General features: G+C 43.9%; 1 protein-coding gene across 1 annotated transcript; it reads left to right on the top strand.

The window, feature by feature from the left end:
• Positions 1-2,535: 2,535 nt before the first annotated feature.
• LOC129211266 (high mobility group protein HMGI-C-like) lies at positions 2,536-23,691 on the top strand. Its single transcript, XM_054838091.1, has 6 exons — positions 2,536-2,707; positions 10,266-10,469; positions 11,065-11,151; positions 11,612-11,659; positions 16,135-16,225; positions 19,413-23,691. The coding sequence occupies exons 2-6, from the start codon at positions 10,380-10,382 to the stop codon at positions 19,496-19,498; spliced, it is 402 nt and encodes a 133-aa protein (XP_054694066.1). The 5' UTR covers positions 2,536-2,707; positions 10,266-10,379; the 3' UTR covers positions 19,499-23,691.
• Positions 23,692-23,737: the final 46 nt, after the last annotated feature.

Raw genomic sequence — 23,737 nt, forward strand, 5'->3', positions numbered from 1 at the left:
TCTCTTGAGGTTTTCCAGAGAAGCTGTGGATGCCCCATCCCTGGCAGTGTTCAAGGCCAGGTTGGATGGGGCTTTGGGCAACCTGGGCTAGTGGAGGGTGTCCCTGCCCATGGCAGGGGGTTGGAACTAAATGGGCTTTAAGGTCCCTTCCAACCCAAACCATTCTGAGATTCTAAACCACAGGAGTGGGAAAAAGGAATTAATTTTACCCCTGTGGTTTAACAGGGGTCAAGGCAGCTACTGAAATAGGGCATGCGCTTTGGTGCCCCTCTTCTTAAGAGGTATTAATATTTGAAGATGAGGAAAGGGGCACAAAATGAATTTTTTTTTTTTAAAGCTTTACAGTGTGAGACTTAAGGAGCTCAGTCTATTTAATTTTTTAGAAGAATAGTGTGAGTGGACTTGATAACAGTGTAGAAGTATTGCTGAGCAGGGGTGGTAGGGAATAGGTAGGCTGGGTACTTATCTGAGGAAAGTATAGTAAGAACCAGCACCTGCAATCTGAAAGTACCGGAATCAAATTTTAGATTAGGCACCCTTTTTAAAGGGGGTTACCCACTGGAACACATGTCCAAGGGTAGTGGTACATTCTCCATCCCATGATGTCTTTAAATCAAGAACATATGATTTCCTGAGACTGATGCTTCAGTCGAGTATAAAAGTTTTGGGCTCAGTCCAAGGATAATGATGAAATGAAAGTCATTTATATACAGAATGATCAAATCATTTCTCTTGGCCTTAAATGCTAACAAAATTATGAAGTGTGGATATGAAATTAAAGACACTATCCTCCAATATATGCCAAAAAAAATTAAATAGCATTCCATGTGTGATTTTTTTTGTATCTGAAATTTCTTAACTAGAAGTGTAATTTCTACAATATTAATAATGCTCTTTAGCACTTGTGGACAGTTAACCAACTCTGGTTTAGTGCTTTAGAATCAAGTTTAATACTTTCTTGCCAGGAAGTATTTGTATGAAATGCAAATTTTTTCACTTTATACAAAGCATAGCAATTCAGGTTCTGACCTAGTTGTTATGATTACACTATGTTTATACAGCATGCATACAACTTTGTCTCTAGAGATATTTAAAAAAATATTAAAATATTTTTCATTTAAAAAATGAAAAAAGTGTGTGTATTTCCATATGATACAGTAGTGTGTATGCATCTATTCGTGATAGCTTAGCTAGATATATTTAAGCATTTAGATTAATAGATAATAATTTTCAGGTACTTGAATTCATACACTATTTTATTTTTTCATTAGATATTGTTGCAGGGATGATCAAAGGCTTTTCTTAACATTTCATGTTGATTTTTGTTTTATTAGTAGTTAAGAGCTCCAAATAAAGTCTTGAGCCACTTTGCTGAAGACCTGTGCAATTACACAGTGGGAAATGTATCTCTTACTAAAGAAAATATTGTCTAAATAAGCAAGATGTTACCAATTTTTTGTGTTATCCCCACTTTACATGTGGGAAACTGAGTACAAAGAAAGGGCGACTTTCACAGAGGAAGCACGTGACAGCCCCAAGAACTGGACACCTTTCCAGAGCCCTCATGTACATCTTTAACCAGGTGATCATCAGTCCTATGTTAATAAAGTTGAGACCAATATTTTCCAGATTGCACTAAGTGATTTAGGTGCCTTACTGACACTTTCAGAAATTACTGCAGAACTCAAGTGATTGCAAATCTTTTATATGGATGGCTCTGAGAAAAAAAATCAGTCTTCAGTTTATTCAATTGTACTGTCACTGTAAGCAATATATTACTTGACATAGTCTCAGACTTTGTCTCCAAGATACTGTAGTGGGTTTTATACAGGTACAGATTGAGCTACTTTAATTCTCTGGTTTTGCTAATGATGATGTGCCAAAAAAAACAGTTACACGTGTCTTAAATATACCAAGTCAGTCATATGAAAAGTCTGCATTCTCCTTTGCAAGTACTTCTGGGGACTTTTGCCAGCTCTAATGTTTTTTCACATAATTAATATAGAATACCTAACTTAGAGCCATGCAACATCTCCTTTCTAAATACGTTTATGCTTAACTGAAGTCAGCTTCCCATTTTTATTTGTGGCTTATAGTAAATGCCCTGAGCGCATTTTGCACTCAGATTAATAACCACTTTGTCATCACAAGCCTTCCTGGGGCTACCCATTCGGGGTTTTTTGGTTTGTTTTGTTTTGTTTTTTCATAAAACAGGGTCAGCGTGATTCTTGCTAGCATTTGTAACGAGGGAAGTCCGTGAAATGATCTGTCCGCTTTATTCAGATCATTCATGTCACATTTGGAAACTGGCCTTATTTTTAGTAAGCAGGGCAGTGGTACAAGCTGCCTGGTGTAAGTGGTCTGGTTGGGGATTTTTCTTATTTTTGGTTGTTGCCGGTTCAGTGTGAGATTCCAGGCGGGTTGAAGTGAACTCGGTTTCACTTGCTGTCACTACTCAGGACTGCCATCAGAAGGAGATCGCTGGCAGTGCTCATGCTGCTTTCCATATCACTAAGTGGGAGCGCAATAAATAGCGTTCGGCTCGTTGTAAGGCTCCTGAAATGAATGTGTGCAGAGACTTCGGTTAGCTGCGTCTCTCCAGTGCAGAAGGGGTGTCAGCTGCTGGATACCTCTTGTCTTTCTCTCCTGCCTTCATTGCTAGGTCTGCTGGGGCCAGGTCAAGTGGCACTGCCCAACGTCTCAACAGGTAATCTTGTTCCTTTCTTACTGCATTAGCAGACCTGTATTTAAAATGCGTATGCAGAGCTCATCTGCAAGACACTGGGGTTTAGTAAGGCACAGGGACAAATAAATTGCATCTCGATAATTGAGAGAGACTGTTTGGAAGTAGGTTAAGGCACAAAACTTGGTGCCTCGTATGTCCCCGTGCCAGGTGCTGAAGCGCCTGTCCTCACCAGGAAACACAGAGGGCCATTTCCTGGTTTTGTGCAAGTGGTCAGTGTTTTGCAGATGTCAGTAGCTGGGCTGAAAGAGATAGTAATTCTGCAGAGAAGCAAGGCTTGATGCTATCTGAAATGAGAGATGACTGTGATTTTTAATTTTTAGTAACCACAGGTTTCTCCTTATCCTTTTATTTCCCTGCAAATACTGTTATTTTTTCTCCACTGATTTAACTCTGCAGTTCTTGGGGAACTTGCTTGTTGGTGAAACTGTCTTGATAGAGACTTTAAGAGAAGAAAGCGTCTGTTAGCAAATGTCTAGGTCTTTGGGCAAATTCCCAAAGGGAGAATCTTAACAGGCTCTTAATGCTAGGGAGTCTACAACCTGCACAGAGGCATAGTGTATCACTGATCTTGCTTGATGATTTTGGGAGAAGTGCTGGAAGGGTGTCTAAGACCTCAGGCAGTGGCCTCAAGATTTGGGGTCCCAAGTCTGGGATGTGAGTTTCCTTGGATAGAGACCCTGAGCCGGACCCTGTAACCCCTACCTGCCTTGGTTTGGGAGTGGGTGAGCAGTGCTGTGCAGTTCAGCAACATGCTGCAGCTCAGGGGAACCCTCACTCATGCTCCAGTGCTGCACTGTGCCAGGTTCCCAGGGCAGGGAACTCCACTTACAGCTGTGGGCCAAATTGGTCCTACCAGTCTTCAGCTTCCTGGGGGAAGAGGGTGAGGGTGTGTTTTGCTGCTCAGCAGGATGTGGCTAATCCTGGGCTGTATTTCTTCAGTTGCAACAGCCTTTCCTTTGTGCTCCCAAGCACAACAACATGGGGGCTGCTGCTCGTGCAAGTCTGCTAATAATGTCTTGCTCTGTTCTTTTCTGCTGGGGGTTCTTAGTGTTACTCTACAAATAGGAATGACTTAATCCTCAGTCCCTCCACCCCAGGTTGAGGGCAAGTGTTAATACTTCCAGTGTTACTCCATAATCATATAGATAGAAAATGTGAAGCACAGAAAGATGACATGATTTGCCCAAGGTCAGAGTCAGGAGCGGATTCCAGAGTTTTCTTCCTCTCTGGTCTTGGTATACAGCAGTGCTTTTCCACGTCTTTCCTGGAATGGTTAACTGCCTCTTGCTTTGCCTGCTCTGACCATAAGAAGCCTGGGGCCTTGGCAGGGCTTGGAAGCTGATGGCACTGAGGTAGGACTGATGTTGAGCTCTTCACTGTAGAACTACGCGGCAACCTTCAGGGAATGTCCTGCACATACAGAAACACATAGGACCTTGGTGCAACTAGGACTCTATGCATGGCCTGACTCGTTCCACAGCAAGCGCAAAGCCTCACTTTTCTGAGGAAGGAACGGGAATATTTTAGGCTAGCTACAGCAGAGCCATGGTAGTATTTCTGTGATTAGTTGTGGTATGGATTAGGATGAGCGTAGTACCTCTCAGAGCAGTAACTGGCTCACGTATCTGGACAGAGAGAAATATGTTAGCAGGCACTGCGTCAAGTGTAGGTTTGTTTAAGAAAGCACTCTTGCAGTGTACTGATGTTGTGGTGAAGCTGGGTGCTCATGATCTGGGAAATGGAAAACAGACCGTTCATGTCCTCATTGCTTGAAACTCAGTGATTAACAACCCTTTTCCCATGTAGCTGTGCAGGTAAAAAATTGAAAAAAAAAAAAGCTCCTGGCACTGTTTCCTAGTAGATAGGTCTTCAGTCCATAAGCTCCTATCCCAGCTAGCAGCACCTGCCTACCTTGCTGGCTGTCTCTGAAGAACAGGCACAGACAGGGTGGCTTCTTCCTGCCTCACTCGGGTTCTTTCCCCTCAGCCCCAGCACCAGCATAGCTCAGCAGTCAGGGAACTACGCACCATTTTCTGGATGGGGAACTGAAACACATAAAGGCCCTTTCATTAGGGTTACACAGAGAAGTCTATAACAAAGTCGGAAATGTAACTCTGTAGGTAGAGCTACAGAAGTTCCCGTTCAGGCCTTAAGCTGGTCCCTAGCACTGATGTGAAGCGTGGAAGTCTGTGCAGTTCCTGCATTTCTTTTTTTTTTTTTTTTTTTTTTTGTCCTCTGTAAGCTTAACTAGTTTCTGTCTTCTGAACTGGATATTTTATCAGTCAGGGTATGCTGGTGGTAGAATAGCTTGCTAGCTGAATTGGTTTAGAAGTTCATCCTATTAACGTTACACAAGAACTGAATTTTTCCCACTGAACTGGTGCTTAGCCCACGCTTCTCAGATAAGTGAGAGGTTAAGTTAGATCAAGCTGTCCTCCCTGAAAATAGTTTTGAGCGTAAGGATCCTTACCATATTCAGAGGTGTTGAGCTCAGATTGGAAAGGGTGTAAACAACAACCAAAACGATCAGGAGATATGATCGCATCCAGGGAAACTGGAACACACTGCCTTGTCTAGCTGGGCGAGATGGGGGAGATCAGATTAATGTGTATATCTGGTAGAGTGGGTTTAAAAATGGAGGAGAGAGGAAATATTGCTGCTGAAGAACAAATGACAATAAATTGCCCATTAAAAAAACAACAGGCAGGGAACTAGGCGACTCTTAAGCATGAGACCAAAGAAGGCTTAGACTTAGCCACTCAAAGTAGCTAGGGAAATCACCTAGAGAGGTTATTTATGTTTTTGAGATGTGATTTATGAGGCTCCGGCAGTTACCTGCTGTTGCCACAAGCTTGATTTAGTATAGCCCCTGAGTTCCTCATTTCAAAGAAAAATCTGGCAGAAAAGGTTCATTTGCCAGCATATTACTACCACCGCTCTTTTCCAAGGGAGATATTCCAGCGCTTGGCTGTCCTGCTTTTCTGGTAGAACAGTCCGTGGGGAACTGCGACAAGCTGTGGTATTTTTTGATCTGCTGCGAGATCTGAAAAGACGTGAGCATTTGATTTCTCGGAAGGTGAAAGTAATTTCTCATAAAGCGAGTACAGATCGTTATTGCTACGGTTATTGGAATGAAAGGTCTCTCTGCCTGGCCGCCTTAGTCCCCGTCTTTAGATGTCTTGACTAACGAAGTCTGTTATCCTTCTCCGCTTGATGCAGGGCTTGGGCCAAATTCTTCCCTCCCTCTTTTACCGGAGGGACTGAAGAGTGACCCTGTTCACGTCAGTGAAGTTACCCTGGGTTTACTTTGTCACACGTGACAGCAGAACAATGGCGCTGTGCTACTAAGTGGGAGTTGTGCTTTGTGGATATTTTTTCTTCTTATTATAGAGACAGCGGCAGAGTTAAGGCTATAATGAAGGGTCTCTTATAATCACACTCCTATTATGCTTTGAAAAAGGCTTTGTGAGTTTTATATTTTCTATGTGGGCACTGCAGCTAGACAATAATTTTCTGGCAGCATTTGCTGTGAATCATGTGCTCAGTTTGGGGGTTTTAGTACGATGTCTCAAGCATCCCTGTGTCATACTATATTTCTCCCAAGGACATATCCTAAAATTTAACATCCTTGAGGAAACAAATGGGAAAGGGTTCTGCCATTAATTTACCTGCCCAAGTCGGCAGGCTAATCCCCAAGGTTTTCTCTGCAGTGTGTGCAAAGGGAAAAGTCCCTCAGAGAACACTCTTCAATACCCTGTGTTAGACTACAACTACGTTGCCCCCAGGAGGAGCTTTTCCCTCTTGAGAATTTGGTGTGGTAGAGAAAAACTGGCTTTGTACAACTTGGTACTGAAATCAGGTACAAAGTGTTAGACTGTGAGAATCCCCTGTCCTCTGTCAGGTACCTGGGAATGCTTTTGGGACATGAGGTGCTTTGTTTTAGGTGATGTCTCTGCAACGGAGAGGTCTGAATACTGCCAAAAACATGTATTCACATATCTGTATCATTTGCAAAGCTGTGTATATGGCTGACATAAAGGTCATCTAAGGCCCACAAACATTTTGGGTAAGTTTTTTACATCTTGTGCCCTTGTGGACAGTGTATAGGACTGGAATTCAGCCCTGCTGGCTCCACTGCCAGCAGGGAGTGCAGTGACCCTGGAAAGCATACTTGTTTTTTGATATACAATGGGAATCAATATTGGTTTGGGTTTTTATATATATAAATGGAAAACTATTGTTGACAAAATGTGAAGTAGAATTGCAGTGGGTGCTTTTGCTTTTTATGCATCTTGCATTGAGTCATGTAAAGCTTACAAAAGCCGGGGGGACTGATGCTTGTATAGCTCTGCTTGCGTTTGTTCTTTTCACACCAGGCTTCAGGAAACATGTGCCTTTGGGTGATGGGAAAGTGGAAGAGAGATGTACAAAGACACTGCTGTATCCTGGCAGTCTCTGTATGTTTGTCTGCAGTCCTGTCTGGAGATAGTGAAAGACATTGCAGAGTGTATCAGTCTAGCAAGATTTAGAAAACAATCATTGTACAAGAACTGACTTTCTCTGCATCTGGGGAAAAATTAATTCTGTACACTGTGGTTGCTTCCACTTGAATAATGACATGCAAAATTTGGATTTAATGCAGGTTTCAGTTGTAATGAAGTCATGAGAGGTTGTGTCAGTAAGAGCAATGGCTTCAGTGTCTGTCATGGCTGCGTGCATTTTGTTAGAATATGGAGTGAAAGCTAGAAGTTTTCTTGCTGCATCTGCCAGTGATATTTTTAGATTCTGTGTGTCCAGCCTGAGGTGACCAAGCAGATAGTGCAATCCAAGATTGAAAAATTAAATACAAATACTTAACTCTGCCCTCCTATCAGCACAGCCTCACCCAGATATAACTACATTTGTTATCTTTGACAATACCTGCCATACCCCATCACTCATCCTGTTCCTTACGCTTCGGCATTACCATGGAAAAACATGCACATACGATACTTATCAAGGATATGTTTATATTTTCTCCATAACTCTTTTCCACATATCAGCATTAGGACCTGCATTCCAAGAGGCACTGAACCAGTGCTTTCAAATTACTGTGATCCATAGGTAGAAGCTGTGCTGTCAAAGCAGCTTTAATCTCTTCCAGAGGACCTGGCTTGGACAGCGCTTTCACACTTGTCCATTCCTATGGTGATGTCTATTCCCTTTCCACAGGGAGGCTCAGGAGGCTTCAAGCCACCTTTGCAGCACTCTGGGCTGATCCAGCAGTAGATGTGTGCAGCACAAGCCGGGGCTAGCTTAGACCTCCCTTTGGGAAGAGGCACTGAAGCTTCTCTGCTCCTAGGGCAGTCCAGGGTTTGTGTATCTCAGTGACTTCCTCCTGCCTCAGCCAGCCCCAAATACCAGGACCAGCACAAGGCTGTTTGAGCCCCAATTCTGACCAGTAAATGCAGATTCAGGAAATGGTAGCTGGACCAGAAGGCAGAATATTTGTTCAGCTTCAGTTAAAGCCCTCTCATCTTTGGAACTTGAATGTCTGACCAAACTACAAAGCTCTGGTAACGGTTTTTAAAAGCACAGCTTGTCTCTGAAAGAGACTGCAAAAGTGTTTCATGCTTGTATCTTAGGGACTTGGTGGCAACTGTGCGTGGCTTGCAAGTACAAAGAAACTTTTTTTTTTTCCTAACTGTCTCCCCTTCAGATGCAGCTTGAACTCAGAGACCTGAGCTACGGTCTTTCCATCAGAGGTTTTGATAGAAAAGCTGAATGTGCAGCAGCACCTGTGAGCTGGGCACAACAGTGTGCACAAAGGGACGTCCAGGGAGTGCACTAGGTAGGGTTGCTTATGCATGAACTGGAACTGAACCCAGCTTCTGCCCTCCAGCATTATTTTGAAGAAAACAGTCACACTCTTCTACATGGTGCAACTGTGCTCTTACTTGCGATACTGCCTTTTATTGCCTCAGGTAGAGCCTGCTGGAGGGACTTAGGGACCCAGCAGTACTCAAGGCCAATGGGACAAAGCTGTTTATGCACGCCGTTTTTACCTTTCATTTAACAAGTGAGAAAGGAGAAACAAAACAGGTAGAGCAAAGAGCTCCAAAAAACATTTCTTGGGCAGAGGTACAGAGCTTCTATAGGCAAGGCAGATTACACCTGCAATGTCTGGATGAGGAGGAGAAGGGGATGGCTTTGCACAGAAGGTAGAAATGCGTTGTTCATCTATATATTCCTGCTTTCCTAAGCAAGCAATGATGTTGCTTGCCCAGCCACACTATTCTCAGCTATTTATTTTGTGGTAAGAATTACTGACAGAAGAGGATTCAGCCAGCACTGCTGGCCTCTGTCCAGCCAGGCTCAGTCCCCACAGCCCCTTGCATCTTCCTGAGCCTTCCTTCCTTATGCACAAGAAGGAAAAGAGGGCCAAGGTCTGGTGGAGGTTGCAAGTGCCTTTTTCAAGCAGATCAGCAATCTAGGAGCTGAACTCAGATCCGTGGCTAGGGTTTACCTCACATGCAAGCAATGACCCCTACCTTTCTTAATATGCCTGGGATTCAGGTGCCAGCTGAGCTTCTGGTCAAGGTCTCTGCACTCCTCTTCCTGGTTTGGGATGTGAGGGTGTAAAGGCTCACAGTCAGACTACCATCTTCTGTGGCAACAACGCCAGAGGAGAAACCTCAAGCAGAAGCAAGGAAAGGCATTGGTTTCCTATGTACCCTCAACAGCTCATGATCTCGGTTATTTCTTAGAGCAAACAAGTCGGATCAGGGATCATTCCAACCACAGCAGGCGCTAAGTAGAGCTTGGAGGGAGGAGGTTGACTGGCAATCCTGCTGATACAAAACTTGCAGTAGACAAACCAGCGCTCAGGATCCAAGCAAAAAATTGTCCTGTAGGAAATAGTGAGCCTTGTGCAGGACCAGAGGCTGAGCACTCTGAAATGGGGTCAGGCCATCATCTCTTCAGACAGCGCCTGTTGAGTCAGTGATAAGGAGCAAACTCTTGAGAGGCAGATCCAGACCCAAATTCACCTCTTAAAGTTTGTACCCTGATACTTGCTCTCTCAAGCATCCTGATATAACGCTCTCTTTGCTGTGGATTTGGGTGTCAGAATTAGCTTTAGTATCTGATGATGCTCTGACTGAAGCTTTACCATTGACTGGGACATTTATAACTCACCACCGCCACTGTGTCTCCCACCTCCTTCCTCCCCTGGCAAAGGAGGCCTACAAAGAGGGGAGTTCAGAGAGCTGAAGACATTGTCTTTGTCAGTTCAGATGAAACTGGCCAACAAGAGGGGAAAGGTAGATACAGGTACCAACACACTCTGTCACCTGGAGCAATCGGCTCCTTTGGCCAAAAGCCTCAGAAAGCTGAGGAATGGGCCATGTTAGGAGAATGGTTTGTTAATGTTTATAAAGCATGGTTATCCTTCTAAATGTCTGCTGTGTCCCAGAGTTTTCTAGATGATAAAAGCTATAGCAAGCTGTCATGCCTGATTCTCACTACTTCAACCTTGCAGGTAGAGGACAATCTGTAACAACATTGGAAAAGAAAGAGGAGACAAGTTTTCTTTCCTGGTCCATGGTAAAATAACTTGTTGGATTATCACCTAGAAACTGTGGAAAGTGGCAACATGAGCAACGAGAGGCCAGTGAACCCTGGCTCATCTACACTGACTGAAGGCCTAAAGAGAAAGAGGGGAAGACCAAAGAAGCAGCCACAGGTGAAGGCACACCATCCTAAGAGGCTGCCAAGGATGCTATGGCTTTAGCCTGACGGAATTTGCAGACAGCCCCAGGAAGTAACGTGCTAACAAAGAGCAAGGGAAGCTGAAGTGTTCTGTGGATATTATTGCTATTCAGGAAAGCAGCACCATGTGCACTCTGGGGCATGTCAGCCACTGGCTTCAGAGGTGCCTCTAATGTGGCAGGCTGTGACTGTTCAGGCCAGGAAATGGCATGAGAGGAGCTAGCCGGATCTCTTGTCTGGTCTGGAGACTTTAATGTGGTATCACCCTCTGATTCTGCACCAGTAGTTAGATAGAGCAGAGCAGGCCAAGGCCTTTTCTCTCCTCATTCCAGGCACTATGGTCAGAGTCCTGGGAACTTATTTTTTTCCCCAGCCCAAAAGATAAAGGGGTAGGGGTATTGCTGGCCATCTCCTAATGTACTTCACAGCTGGAAAAGCAGAGACAACTAGGTATTTAGTGATCTGGGTGCTATTATTGGTGTAAGACAGTCTAAGACACATTAGAATGAGAAGCTGTAAGTTGTCCCAGGGATCATCCTGCTTAAATGATTTTCCTCCTTTTATCCCAGGGGGAGACTGTGGGACCATTGCCAGCAAAGAAACCACGAGGAAGGCCAAAAGGAAGTAAGAAAGTGACTACTGTATCTGGACAAATGGTAAGAATAAAAGCCTTATATTCTTTTATGGGGGGGAGAGAGAAACTGGATGTCCCTTCTTGAAGCATTGCTAGAGGGACAAGCAGGGAGGTTTCTTTGTGCTTAAAGATAGACAGTGAAAGTTGTTCCTGATTCAACTCAGCTTTAATTGCCATTGTTGGACAAAACAGTTATTGTGGTCTTAGTCCTAACTCACCTCCCAGCCTTCCTGTGTTGCCACTGCCTGTTCAGCAGCTTCCTTCTAGTGTTTCTCCTCCACCATTGCCAAATAATCACAACCAGCATAGTCTGGTAGGTGTTTCCTCCTCAACTGTCATCTTTTCCCAGCTTTCACCTTTTCTGCTACTTAGCTCATAGGGACTTTACCCAGAGGTGGCCTTAGCCAGGTTCAGTGTATTAGTCACAGTGTCCAGCAAATGCGAGAGCTGAAAATATTTTTTTCACTTTGTTTTCAATAAAGGTAGAACCTTCTGATGGGAAAAGGCCAAGAGGGAGGCCCCGCAAATGGGTGAGTACAGTGTTTGGTCCTTTTCTCTATTCACACAGATCCTGGGGGATTTTCAGTTGTGTTTGCTCTTCTCGTGCTCTCTATCTGCAATGACATTCTTTCAGTCTAGCTGGCCTGGAAATCTAACACATAAGGGAAGCTCTGACTGCCTTTCCAGTCACCCCTAAGATTCAGCTCCTGAAGAATTCTGAGAGCCCAGGAGAGCTGCTGTACTTAATTCGAGACATACTGGTCTTCCACAGCCTTTCCAAGGCTTGGCACGTCAGACCAGAGATTCCATCCTTTCTCAGGCAGAGAGGTTGTCTTCCCAGGAGTCTTGAAAGACTGAAGTGATTGCTGAGCGTGTCAGTTTGTCTCAAAAGAAGAAACTTAAAATTAAGCAATAAGAGAAATTTGGTCAATGATGAAACTTTGAATTCTGCCAGCAGGAGGCTCTTTTCGTGCAGCAAACATAGGATTAGTAAGAATCAGTAGATGAAGATAGAACACTTCAGGCATGAAAAAAAGATGAAAGCTTTTAATTGATAAGGATATTAGGTCCTGTGAACAATTAATGGCATGTTATCTATCATTAGGAGTGATTAAAAAATTATAATAAACAACCACCACAAACCATTATTTGGTGTGTATCTGTTACCACAAAAAATTCTAGACCAAACCCAAGCTGTGCACATGCTGCAGGAATCCATAGGTTTGTTCTACAGCTGTGATGCCACAGGAGTGTTTAGGATGGAAAGAGACACTGTCTGGTTCAGCAGAACAGGGATAGAGCAGTCCGTGAGAGCTACACAGGTGGCGTGGAAAGAAATCTTCACCAGAGAGGAAGTGTCAGAATGTGAGAGAGATTAGAAGACTTTTCTGACATGACAGTGACCTTGGCATACAAATATTCCTTGGATAGTGGTGGAGGGAAACAGTCTGCAAACCCAGTGCAGAACTGAATCTCCCAGACAAGAGATCTACTCCATAAACCAGTCCAATTGCTGTTTCTTCTTTGGAATCCAGATGAGAAGATCATAGTCTAGTTCAGCACGTAGCTTTTGCTAAAAGCCCATTGTTTTTCCTAAGCCCGTTTATATTATGCTGTTTAAATACACTGTGTAAGGAAATCTGGTATGTTACCAGTACTTAAACCAACCAGCTCTGCAAGTTGGGATCCTCAAGCTCTATGGAAAAGCATTGGAGGCAGAAATGACTGTCTTAGAGATCAAAACATCCTCCCCAGTGAGTGGGCTGATAAATCTCAGAGAAGCAGGAGGACCTAAAAGGACACAAATAAAGGACAGTGTTCTCCCTTTCAGTAGTGGTAGGGTGCCATGGCCAGGATGTTGTGAAAAGCCCAGAGTGCATTTGGAGGAAAAAGAAACATCTCAGGTCTGCAAAGTAGGAAAATAAAATATATATATATATATATATATATTTGTTTTCTTTGTATTTTAGAGAGAGGAAGAAATGAGATGAGGGGAAAAAAATACAAAGCAGCAGTAGGTTAGGAGAGAAGATGCTCTTCTATGAATTAGATGTAAGCAAGCGAGAAAACATGACTTGAACATGTATAGCTCAGAGATATACATACTAGAGCCATGCGCACTGGAGAGATAGCAGAAAGGGATAAGGAGGCACAGCCAGTCCTAGGTCTTGATTCCCTTTCGAGTACAGTGGGTCAGAAGGAGCTCAGATTCTACGTGGAAGATGTCACTTTCCTGCCCAAAGACTCTATAAGCAGGGATATAAGCAGAGTGTCCAAGACAAAAGGGACTGTGAGAAGGGAGGGATCGTTATCTGCTAATAAAGAACAGAGCTGGGCATTGCTGAGCTGGACTGAAAATACCAGGGTAAGCATGAGACGCAGCATCAGCCTGAACCAGGTTTGGGGACAGGGAGGGACCTGTACGGCTGGAAAACATACCTCTGACTCCCCAGGTAACATGGATCAAAGATCACTTTATGAAAATCAAGTGAGAGATAGTATAGGTGTTCCCTGAAGGATTGTGATTGCAGGGTTCTCCTTGCTTTGAGAACTTCTCCTGGATAAGAGGGTTTCTCACCCCTCCATGGAAGGGCTGGGTGCTGGCAGAGTACTCTTCGGATGTGACTGAGACTGTTTGAACTCTGAGAAGTCACAAATTTCTTTGCAACAGAATTTCAGACAGACGCTGGAAGCAAACAGATGGAAGTTTCAGGGAGCTCAGAAGCTGACCATTAGAAATTACTCTCAAGTTGCAACCCAGCTAGAAAGCAATAGCTAGGAGAGGAGTATTTGTGCTAAAAAGAAGCGCTGATGAGAATAGAGCAGCACCACACTGCGTACTCTCACCTGGTGAAAGCAGGGTCAGAGACTGGCATCTAGATGATCGCATGAGCGCTAGCAGCCAGTCTGAGGGGCCTGACAGTCCTTCCTTGGGAGCTGGGAAAGGCAGCGCTTTGCAAGTAGCTTCGAAGCAGGCTGCATATTGCTGAATTTGAGACTGGATAACAGGAATATTCATCAGAATATTCTGCAGAGGTTGAGAAGAGAGGGGGAAGGAGGCCTCAGCTACCAACTTGTCTTGGACAATGGTATGAACATGTGTCCTGTATGTGTAGCCATGAACTACAGTGTGTAAATGCAAATGCAGAGGCCAAAGGACTCCAGAGGAGCTGGCAGGCAGTTTCTGGCACTAGTTTATGCATTCTACATCTAATCTGAAATAGGCAAGTTTAACCCTCAGGAGTGCTACAGTGTCTTTCTGTCTGGTAAGGGAAAGAGCAGGCAATGAAATTCTGTGGGAGTAATAGATTCAGTCCCAGCTTCTGCTGTTGCCGTGATGCAGTCTGAACCGGGGCAGAGAAGCTGTGGCTGTGAAACCCTGTTATTGTAGGGTTCAGGAAAGCAAAAAAAAAGTGAAGTACATACTGTATAAAGCTGAGGATCCTATGCAAGAGAAGTCTGAGAGAGGGTTTTGGAGCAAGGGACAGTTTATAAAACACCTGCTGGTAGGGTTGTCTTGTGGTTAAACTGACAGTAATAGTGACAGAGGAGATGGCTTCAGCCCTGCTTTGTGGGTATTCTGTGTGCCTGACACAGCTGCAGAGAAAGACCCCTGCCCTGAGGACAGGCTCCTGCAGTGGAAAAGGAAATGGGGGCAGCCAGGCAGTGTTGAGAACATGCTCCCCAACATCTTGTGGGCACAGGCACCCACATGTGTGCTGTCAAAATCTAACATCTCAAACCTAGATGGAATAGTTTTCCTGTCCTATGTTCTCTTTTTTGTTGGTAGAAGTGCAATTAAAAAAAAAATTCCATGGCAATTCTTATTTTTCTGTAATGATAATCTAATTAAATTAGTTCCTTCTAAGTTCAGTTACCACTTTATTCTTCCTTGAGACCTTTATGCCACACAGAAGAAGCAAGACAACAGTTTGGAGCATCCTGATAGCTCCCAGGATCTACTATTAGTGGTATTGAATGTCTGGTGTCCCTCGGCTGTGTGGGTACCTATGCTGCTTTTTATTTTTTTAGAATCATAGAATAATTTAGGTTGGAAGATCCTCCACTGGAGATCCGTTAATTCAAACCACTGCTCAAAGCAGGTCTAATTGGATCAGGGTGCTCAGGGATTTGCCCAGCCTATAAACATCTATAGCATGCTAGAAATAATTTATAGCCATCTCTGATCTATAACAGGCTGCAAATGAGGTCAGAAAAAACTCTTCCAGCCATTCTCTTCTGTAACAGATTGTAGTAGCTGCAGTTCCAGGGTTAGGCTTGGGGTTTTGTGGTTAAATTGAGTTGTGTGCCAGAGCTGTAAGTTAGGGTCTTCGTTACTAAAAACAATGAGCTGCATAGTAACTTTAAAAAAAAAAAAAAAAATTCCTTTGCTACATGCCAATTTATTGAAGTTAAAAATTTTGTACACTGGCTTATTTTTCTTTTTTCTTTTTAATGTTTCAAAATGTGTCATTCTAACTTTGGTTAGTGAAACATTCTGATGTTTCACTTCAAAATTAATTTAACAGCTGAGGAATTCTTGGGAGGCAAAACTAAAGCACCAGAAAAAGAACAGCCATTTGGTTTTTAATTTTCAATGGACAAAATATTTAGTTGTTCAGGACAGGAAAATATATTGAAATATAGAAAGCGTTCTCAAGGATGAAAAAATTTCTCCACAGCTGCATAATGGGGAGATTTTTTCAAAGTGTGGGGCTGTGTGTCTCCTAAGACTGGTAATATGGTGGCTTATTATGGGTTCTGACAACCATTCAGAGACGCTTGCAAATGCGTGTGGACACTACCTGCACTGCTGCTTGCTCTTGTGTGTGGTTGGATATAGGAAGCGCTGGCAAATGGAGATGCTTTCAGGGCTGTGCAGTCTTATTTAAATAACATTGATCAAAGGCTTTTGCTTTCATCTGCTTTGTGTATTTGCAATTTTTGTCTCTTGATACCTGATTGTATGGAGGTGTGTGTTTGTTTTCGGTGTTTCTCTTCATAGCCTCAACCAGTGGCCCAAGAAGGAGTGTCTCAGGAAGGAAATCCTCAGGGAAGCAGTGACTTGAATTTGAACTTGGCGCCTGCCACACAAGGTTTGAAATTAAATAATCATAATTACACGAGACTAAACTGTGCAGCCATGCTCCTGGCTAACCGTGCATGTACCCCCAAAGCTCTAGTATTGGCTGCAATCATTCTGGTAAATCCTACAAACAGAGGAGAATTTGGAAGGCTTCCAGGCACATTGCAACAGGAGGGGTAGCACATTCCTTCCATCTAATTCAGTTGTGACTACTTCAGCAGAAGTGGAGGCAGAAAAGAGAGATGGGAAGAGAATCTATATCATTGTCTTTCCAAGAAGTCATGTATCTGAGGTTCTGGTCACTGTTATAGGTATGGTTCAGTGAAATTGTCTGGCTGTATTATCTAGAAATTGAAAATAGTCTATCATGCATGTCTTACCTTAATTGGGGGCGGGGGGCAGAAGAGTTGAAGGTCCCTTGACATTTGGGACATCCTAGTATTCTGGATTAACTCCAGTATGCCTCCATGATAGTCGTGTGCTCTCTTTCCTGGCTTGTTCTGTAAGACAGCGCTCTCTGTTAGCGGCTGGCACACTAGCAGAGATGCTAGTGCATCAGCAGCACACAGAATGACGACACTGGCATGTTTCTATGTAGGGCTGCAAAGTTATCTAAACTTCTCTGAGATGAGATGCCAGATAACTGTTATCGCTGTTGTAGGAATGCACAGATGCACCACCCAGGGCCCCAGCCTCATTTATAACCCTGGGAAAGTGCAAATCCAAGTCCAGTCTATACGATTCAGGGCTGTTCCTGAGGTAGATGCCAGGAAGATTTGTGTGCAGCTGAGTCCTACCTTCAGTGAGCATCGTAGGGAGCTATTCATTAAATATTTTCCCTTGAGTGGGAGGGGGAAGAGAGCCAGCAACCCAGGAGAGGCAGATGTTGCCTTGTTTTGCCATGTGGTCAGCGCAGCTGCTCCCTCATCCCGCTGCCGTTAGCGCTGTTGAGTGTGGCGTGCGAAGCAAGCTAACTGACGCTGGGCAGCCAAACCCAACCTCAGGTTCTTAGAAAGTCCCTGGAAATGCCACATGATAAAATGCCAGAGTAGTTAACCTCAGTTGCTCGATTCAGTTTCCTCTCAGGCTCCTGCTCCCTTATCACTTCCTGCCACTGAGTTGTGTGATGACATCAGCAGAGCCGCAGGCTCACGGATGATGAGCTCACCTCCGGCCCAGTTGCTGCCTTTTTGCAGTGCTCTTAAGCATCGCCCAAAACCACAGCCGATGTGGGTGCTTTCTTCTTCCTTTCAGTTTGAGTGGGACCGAGGGCGGTGACATGAGGAATACGTTTCCCTCCTGTTGCAATGAGGTAGAACCAGATGTGACAGGATAAGCGGATGCTGCGGTCAGAGGGAGATAGCAATGCAGCACATGATACTGCAGCCCAAACCACTCTGTGTCCACATGCTTAGCATCAGGGATGGAGAGGGGAGTTTTACTGTTGGGGAAGGTGTGCACTTCTGTAAGGAAAAAAAAAAATAAAGAGCAGCCAGTTGAAAATCAGTGGAGATAAGCATGTACAGTATGAAACCTGGCAATCCTCTGGAAAATTTCATGACAGTTGTTACTTGCTCAGGAGCTTGAGATGGAGTGGTAATCCTGTCTTAAAAACTTCTGACTAAAAAGGTAAATGGGAAACTTACTATTCTGACTTACTGGAAACTATAGATCCTGTGGCTTGTTTGCAAGCAGCATGCAGCTGTAGCAGCTTTCAGACAGGTAGTTTCTGGATGAACCCATTCTATGGGTCTGGGTTTAACTTAGATTGCCTGCAAGCTTTTGTGCTACTCATGCAGGAAGCTACTGCTCTGCGATTTGTTAGCAGGAGTCTGCAATCACATAATAATCTTCTGCTATTGGCACAGCCAGAGCTTTTGGTCATTGTGGGTTTCATTGGTTTGCTTTTTCCTTTCAGGTGAGGATTTTTGAGCTGCTGTGCTAGAGAAGAGGGCATGGGAGGATATGTGTGCTTGATCATCCTGCAGGTTGTACATAAACGCTGTACAACTCTGAGTAGGAAAGAGATCTGCCCTGGGTTTTGTGTCTGCAACATTAAGAAAGAATTGCTGAAATAAACAATGACTGACTCCCTGCTTTTCAGTCAGTCTTTTATGGGGAAAATCAAGAAATAGGAAGAGCAGAATTAGAAATACGCAAGACTTGCAAGTCTGCCATGGGGCAGAGAGCTGCTTTAAAGCTAGCTGATGTTTTCCTGTGGCCTTTGTAGCTGGGCATCCACTCTGATTTTCCAAGGCCCTGGTTATGGCTGACTCCAAGTTATCCAGAAGCAGGCAGGGGTTTGTTAACAGCTCAGGCTTTATTGTGTAGCTACCTGCAGATGCTGCCAATTGCAACTCAATTGTTACTCTATTTGGGCCAAGAAGCATTTGTCTTCTCTTCCATGAATACCACTACTGAATGATTGATGAAGCTGATTTCATTGCCTCCTAAACCACAAAAGCAGCCTTGGTTTGCTTCAGTAACTTTGCTTGGCTAATGGAATATAGGTGTGAGAGGGAAACGGTTTGTTTTATAGCAAAATTCCAAGAGCCAGTCCAAAGCCAGAAGCAGCCTTGGGATCCTGCTCCTTTTTGTCTGTCCTTCCTTCCCTGCATTCTTCTCAGTACATTGAGAGATGGAGCAGCTGCAAACTCCTTTATCTTACTTTGTTCCCTCTGCTGTCCCAATGGTCACCTCAGCTTTCATGAAACCAAGGGGTTAGCCACAGATCAGAGCAAGCCTGTGCAGCAAGAAATATTCCCTGCTCTAAGACAATTTTCAGACCTTCTGTGCATCTACTTTCTTGATGTTTATGACATTGGGTAAGGCACTTCTGGTACTTTGTGTCTCATGAGGAGCCAGGGTTGCAGTTGGAAATATATATAACTGCTCACAGCAGAAGTTGATCATGTGTGTTTGCATTGCGGAAGCCAGAAAACTTCTCACACACTGTAACTTTTGGGCTCTCAATAGCCTCATGCTGAGGCCTGCTGCCAGGAAAGCCATTTGTGTCAGGTTTTAGGCTGGAGCTGGTACAAGAGCAATGGGAATGTTGTTGTGAAGACCTTTGGTTGTTTGGGAATGGATCCTTGCTGCCTTTTAACCTTGCATTGACTCGGTAATGGAGCATTTGGGCAGCTAGATTCCTGGACCCAGAGCTCTAACCCTCTCTCTCCCGTGATCTTTCCCTTTAGGCTTCACTGGAAAAGACGGTTCCAGACCTGGCAAAACTACTGGTCTTAGGAGATCTCTGAGTAACGTCCCTGCCACAGCACAGTAGTACGCCACCTGTTCATGACTTGCAGAAGCCAGAGGACTGGAAAGCAAACAGGATTTTTAATGTCATATTTCAAATTCTTCCTTTGTGATAATTTTGGCCAAGCTTTCTCTCCTGTTGTCTGCTGGCTTACCCCAAACGTCCAAACAGGGACTTAAGGGAAGAAATGGCAAATGCTTTGTCAGGGAGATACCTTTCACTGTTTGTAGCATATTTTTTGTGAGGATATTAATATTTCTTAAAAATACTTATATAACATGGTGCCTTGCCCAGCCACGGTTCCATAGAAAGACAGTGTTGACTCAGTAATGCAGATACAGTAAAAGAAACCTATTTATACAGCTGATTGCTGAACTTACATGTCACACCACCTCTGGTAGATTGATGGAGCAGTCCCAAGAGTTAAGTTTTGCTCAGTTGCTTATAGGGATTGCATCTGAAAGACAGTCTTCAAGTCTTTTCCTTACTATAATCAGAAAGAAAAACCTTCATGGCAGCATTTCCAGCTTACCTAACGCCTTTGCTCCAGTGGTTAGTAAAACCTGGATGCTTTAGAGGAAAGTCTTGAGGGTTGACTCTGAAATTTTTATCCTAGCCTGATCAGCTCAGGGCCATCTCCTATAACTAGCTTTTGGCCTGGTGGCACTCCCCCTGAATTTGATAGCAACTTCAAGTGAACAATGTTTACAAGCTTAGTCACAGTCACTGGATTTCATCACTTCAAAGGCGTGTCTGTAAAGAACCAGTTTCACAAAGGTTGCTTCCTTGCAGAGCCTCAGGATTAGATTTAAATTAGTTTTATCTTCAATCCATAATGTGCGGATGTGGGGTCCTCTAGTGTTGCAGCTATGCAAATAAGAGCTTGCTGATACAGTTTAGTTTTGGGAGTTGGTCTGAGATTGCTGGCTGCTCAGTCTCACATTGTATGCAGATTTGTGCTTTGGGTGTCAGAGCTGATCTTGCTAAATTCTGAGGGATTGAGGGCATTTCCAATAAGCAGTTGCAAACAGTGAAATCCCAGTGGTGTTTTCCATCCCGTGGATGATCTGCCTGCCTATTAAAGGGACAAAGTGGGTATTTCAATTATCTTTGACAAGATGTAAAATTGGCTAGCTTTACAGTGTTAAATATTTAAACAGAACATAATTGGCTTTAAATTTATGGCAGTGCATAGCAGAAACCCGTGAAATGGCAGTATATATTGAGCTCATTTATTATCCTTTCATCAGAGGTCTGTTCCCTTAGCAGGTATTTATTTAACACAAGAAAATGTATGCAGAACTAAGAGGAAGGGCAAAGGGCTGACTGGAGAGAGATAATAGGAAAAAAAAATTTTTTTCGTTCTAGGCCACTTTGTCCAGTCTGCCCAGTTTAGTGGTGATCAGAGTCCTGACCCTGTTAATTCTCTCTGGTTTGCCCTAACAGTAGTTTCTTGTGTATGGAGTTTGGTGGACTCAGCAGAAAAGTGCATCACAGCAACCTTTGTGCTTCCTCTGCCACGTAGCAGAGAAATCCAAGGATTAAATGGATTGGATCAGAGGGACTGACCTAAAAGGTATGCTGTAGGATGAGGCATGCCGCCAGGTGTGGGAAGAGTTTGACCCCGTTCTCCTGCAGTGTGGATAAATCCAGGTGGGACGTCATGCAGACAAATCTGTAGCCATTGATGGATGACAAGATCCAACTGGTGTTCCTCTAAATTCAGGTTCGGGGGCTGCTCTTCTTCAGTGGACACAAAAGTTCAGCTGCAGTTCTTGTCTGCATTCAAAGGTCATGCCAGTGGCAGACCAAGATATTTTACCAACTTCTTTACCTGATTTTTCAGGTGAATTGGCAGATGTAGTATTCTGCTTGCAAAGTTATACTGCCTGTTTAATTAAGCCCTGTTACCTGAGACTAATAGCTGTTACAATGTGAGAGTGGAACTTCAGCTTCTCCTAAATGGATTAGGGATTGACTCAAGCTTTTCTTATGATGATGTAAGACCTTTCTCAGCTGGTGGCATGGAGTAGGGATGGAAACTACCTCAGCTAGATAGTAAATCTGTTTGCTTTAGGTCAGCAGTATTCCTCTAGGACATGCAAAGTACTACTTCCCTTTTTTAAAAAAAAAAAAAAAATTAAAATCTAGTCTTTGCTACCTCTTAATACTCTATTGGGAACCCACAGTAGGGAATACATCTCCATAAAAATGTTAAGTGCTTGAGAAGAACAAGCAGAATTCCACACTATTAGGAGCTACTCTGAGTGTAGTTGAAATCCCAATCCATAACTTCTGCTTCCATTTTTATGCAGAGATTGGGAGTGAAAGTCAATGCCTATTGCAGGCAGAATTCCAGCCATCTTCACAAAGCTAGGATCTCATGCTAGATTACTTGCATTTTCTTTTTTGAAATGATAAATATGTTTTATTTCCCTTATAGTTAGTTACCTTTTCTGTGTAGCCAAATCCTACCTCTAAGCAAATGCATTTAAAGTGTTTTCTAGGCTCAGACAGTTTTGGTCTGACTCAGGCAAAAATAAAAGGTTGTTACAGTTGGATCAAAACACGGGAGATGAAGGAGGTTTATTATCTAGCAAAGTTTGGAAGATTGTCATAAATGGTTCTGGTTTTGGCGAAGGCATAAAGAGCATTGGCAACTTGCACATTAGCCTTGCAGTTTGTTTTGAATAAAGGTATAAAACACAGCACCTCAGGCTTCTGCTTTGCCTCCACGTGCAACAACCTCAGCACATGTGTATCACCAGGAACGGGAGTTTCTCTCTTTATCCGAATTGGAGTTTTGGGGATTATAGAACAAGATTTGGTTGGTCAGGAACACTTACAGGTCTATATGAAAATAAGGAATACTGAGCATGAGCAATCACATGGAGGAAAACAGACAGGCCCTTAAACCCAACTGTGGGTACCCAATTCCATTCTTGTATATCTTATACTGTAACTGGAACATAAGCCAATTCTGCTTCACGTGTACATCCACAGCTGAGTCTGTTTATGCCACACTATTTTCTGTGTGGCATACAAATATTTAGCTAGTCATACAATGAATTCTGTTCCTGTGCATAGCCTCTTCAGTTAATCTGACAGCTTTCCTAACTAGTCCCAAGCGCTGTGTTTGCGGGCCAGAAGATGAGGCAGAAAGCAAATCAGAAATACACCAACAGTATCACCGTGGCGCTGCCAATGCTGCTGCCCAGAATGTTCACCCTGGTGTGGGCAGGCTATTGTGGGCAGGTGAGCTGATGAACCTGTAGTCTGTCCAGGAATTCAGCTGGTTAAAGGATAATATGGCAAACGGACAAGTTGGCATTTGTCTTTCTGCACTCTGGGTGCCCAGGATCTGCTAGGCTGGAAGCTCCTGCCTTTCTGACTTCTCCACCAAGCGACAAGCCTTCCTGAAGAGGTCTGAGTTTCCATGCTGTGGAGCACTAAACCTTGACCCCCACAGAGCTTGTCCTTCCAAGTTTTTTACGCTTACTTCAGTCTTTGAAAAGAGTAGAGGAATTCACTGCATATAAATTCCCAACAGGTACTGAGGATACACTCCAGCAGTTTTCTGTGGAAAACCATAGAGTCATAGAATGGTTTGGATTGGAAGGGACCTTAAAGCCCATCTAGTTCCAACCCTCTGCCATGGGCAGGGACACCCTCTGCTAGCCCAGGTTGCCCAAAGCCCCATCCAACCTGGCCTTGAACACTGCCAGGGATGGGGCATCCACATCTTCTCTGGGCAACCTGTTCCTCTCATCACTGATCTCCACTTGGACATTGAGCTATTGACCACAACTCTTTGAGTGTGACCATCCAGCCAATTCTTTCTCCATTGTGTGGTCCATCTATCAAATCCCTGGCTTTCCAGTTTAGAGACAAGGATGTTGTGTGAGACAGTGTCAAATGCTTTGCACAAGTCCAGGTAGATGATGTCAGTTGCTCTTCCCTTATCCACCAACGTTGTAACCCTGTCGTAGGTGGCCACCAAATTTGTCAGGCACTGTTTGCCCTTAGTGAAGCCATGTTGGCTGTCACTGATCACCTCCTCATTTTCCATGTGCCTGAGCATAGTTTCCAGGAGGATCTGCTCCATGATCTTGCCAGGCACAGAGGTGAGACTGATTGGACTGTAGTGCCCTGGGTCTTCCTGTTTTCCCTTTTTAAAAATGGGTGTTATGTTTCCCCTTTTCCAGTCAGTGGGAATTTCACCAGACTGCTGTGACTTCTCAAATATGATGGATAGTGGCTTAG

The sequence above is a fragment of the Grus americana genome, chromosome 11 (genome assembly GCF_028858705.1).
Source record: "Grus americana isolate bGruAme1 chromosome 11, bGruAme1.mat, whole genome shotgun sequence".
In the NCBI taxonomy this organism is placed as follows: domain Eukaryota; kingdom Metazoa; phylum Chordata; class Aves; order Gruiformes; family Gruidae; genus Grus; species Grus americana.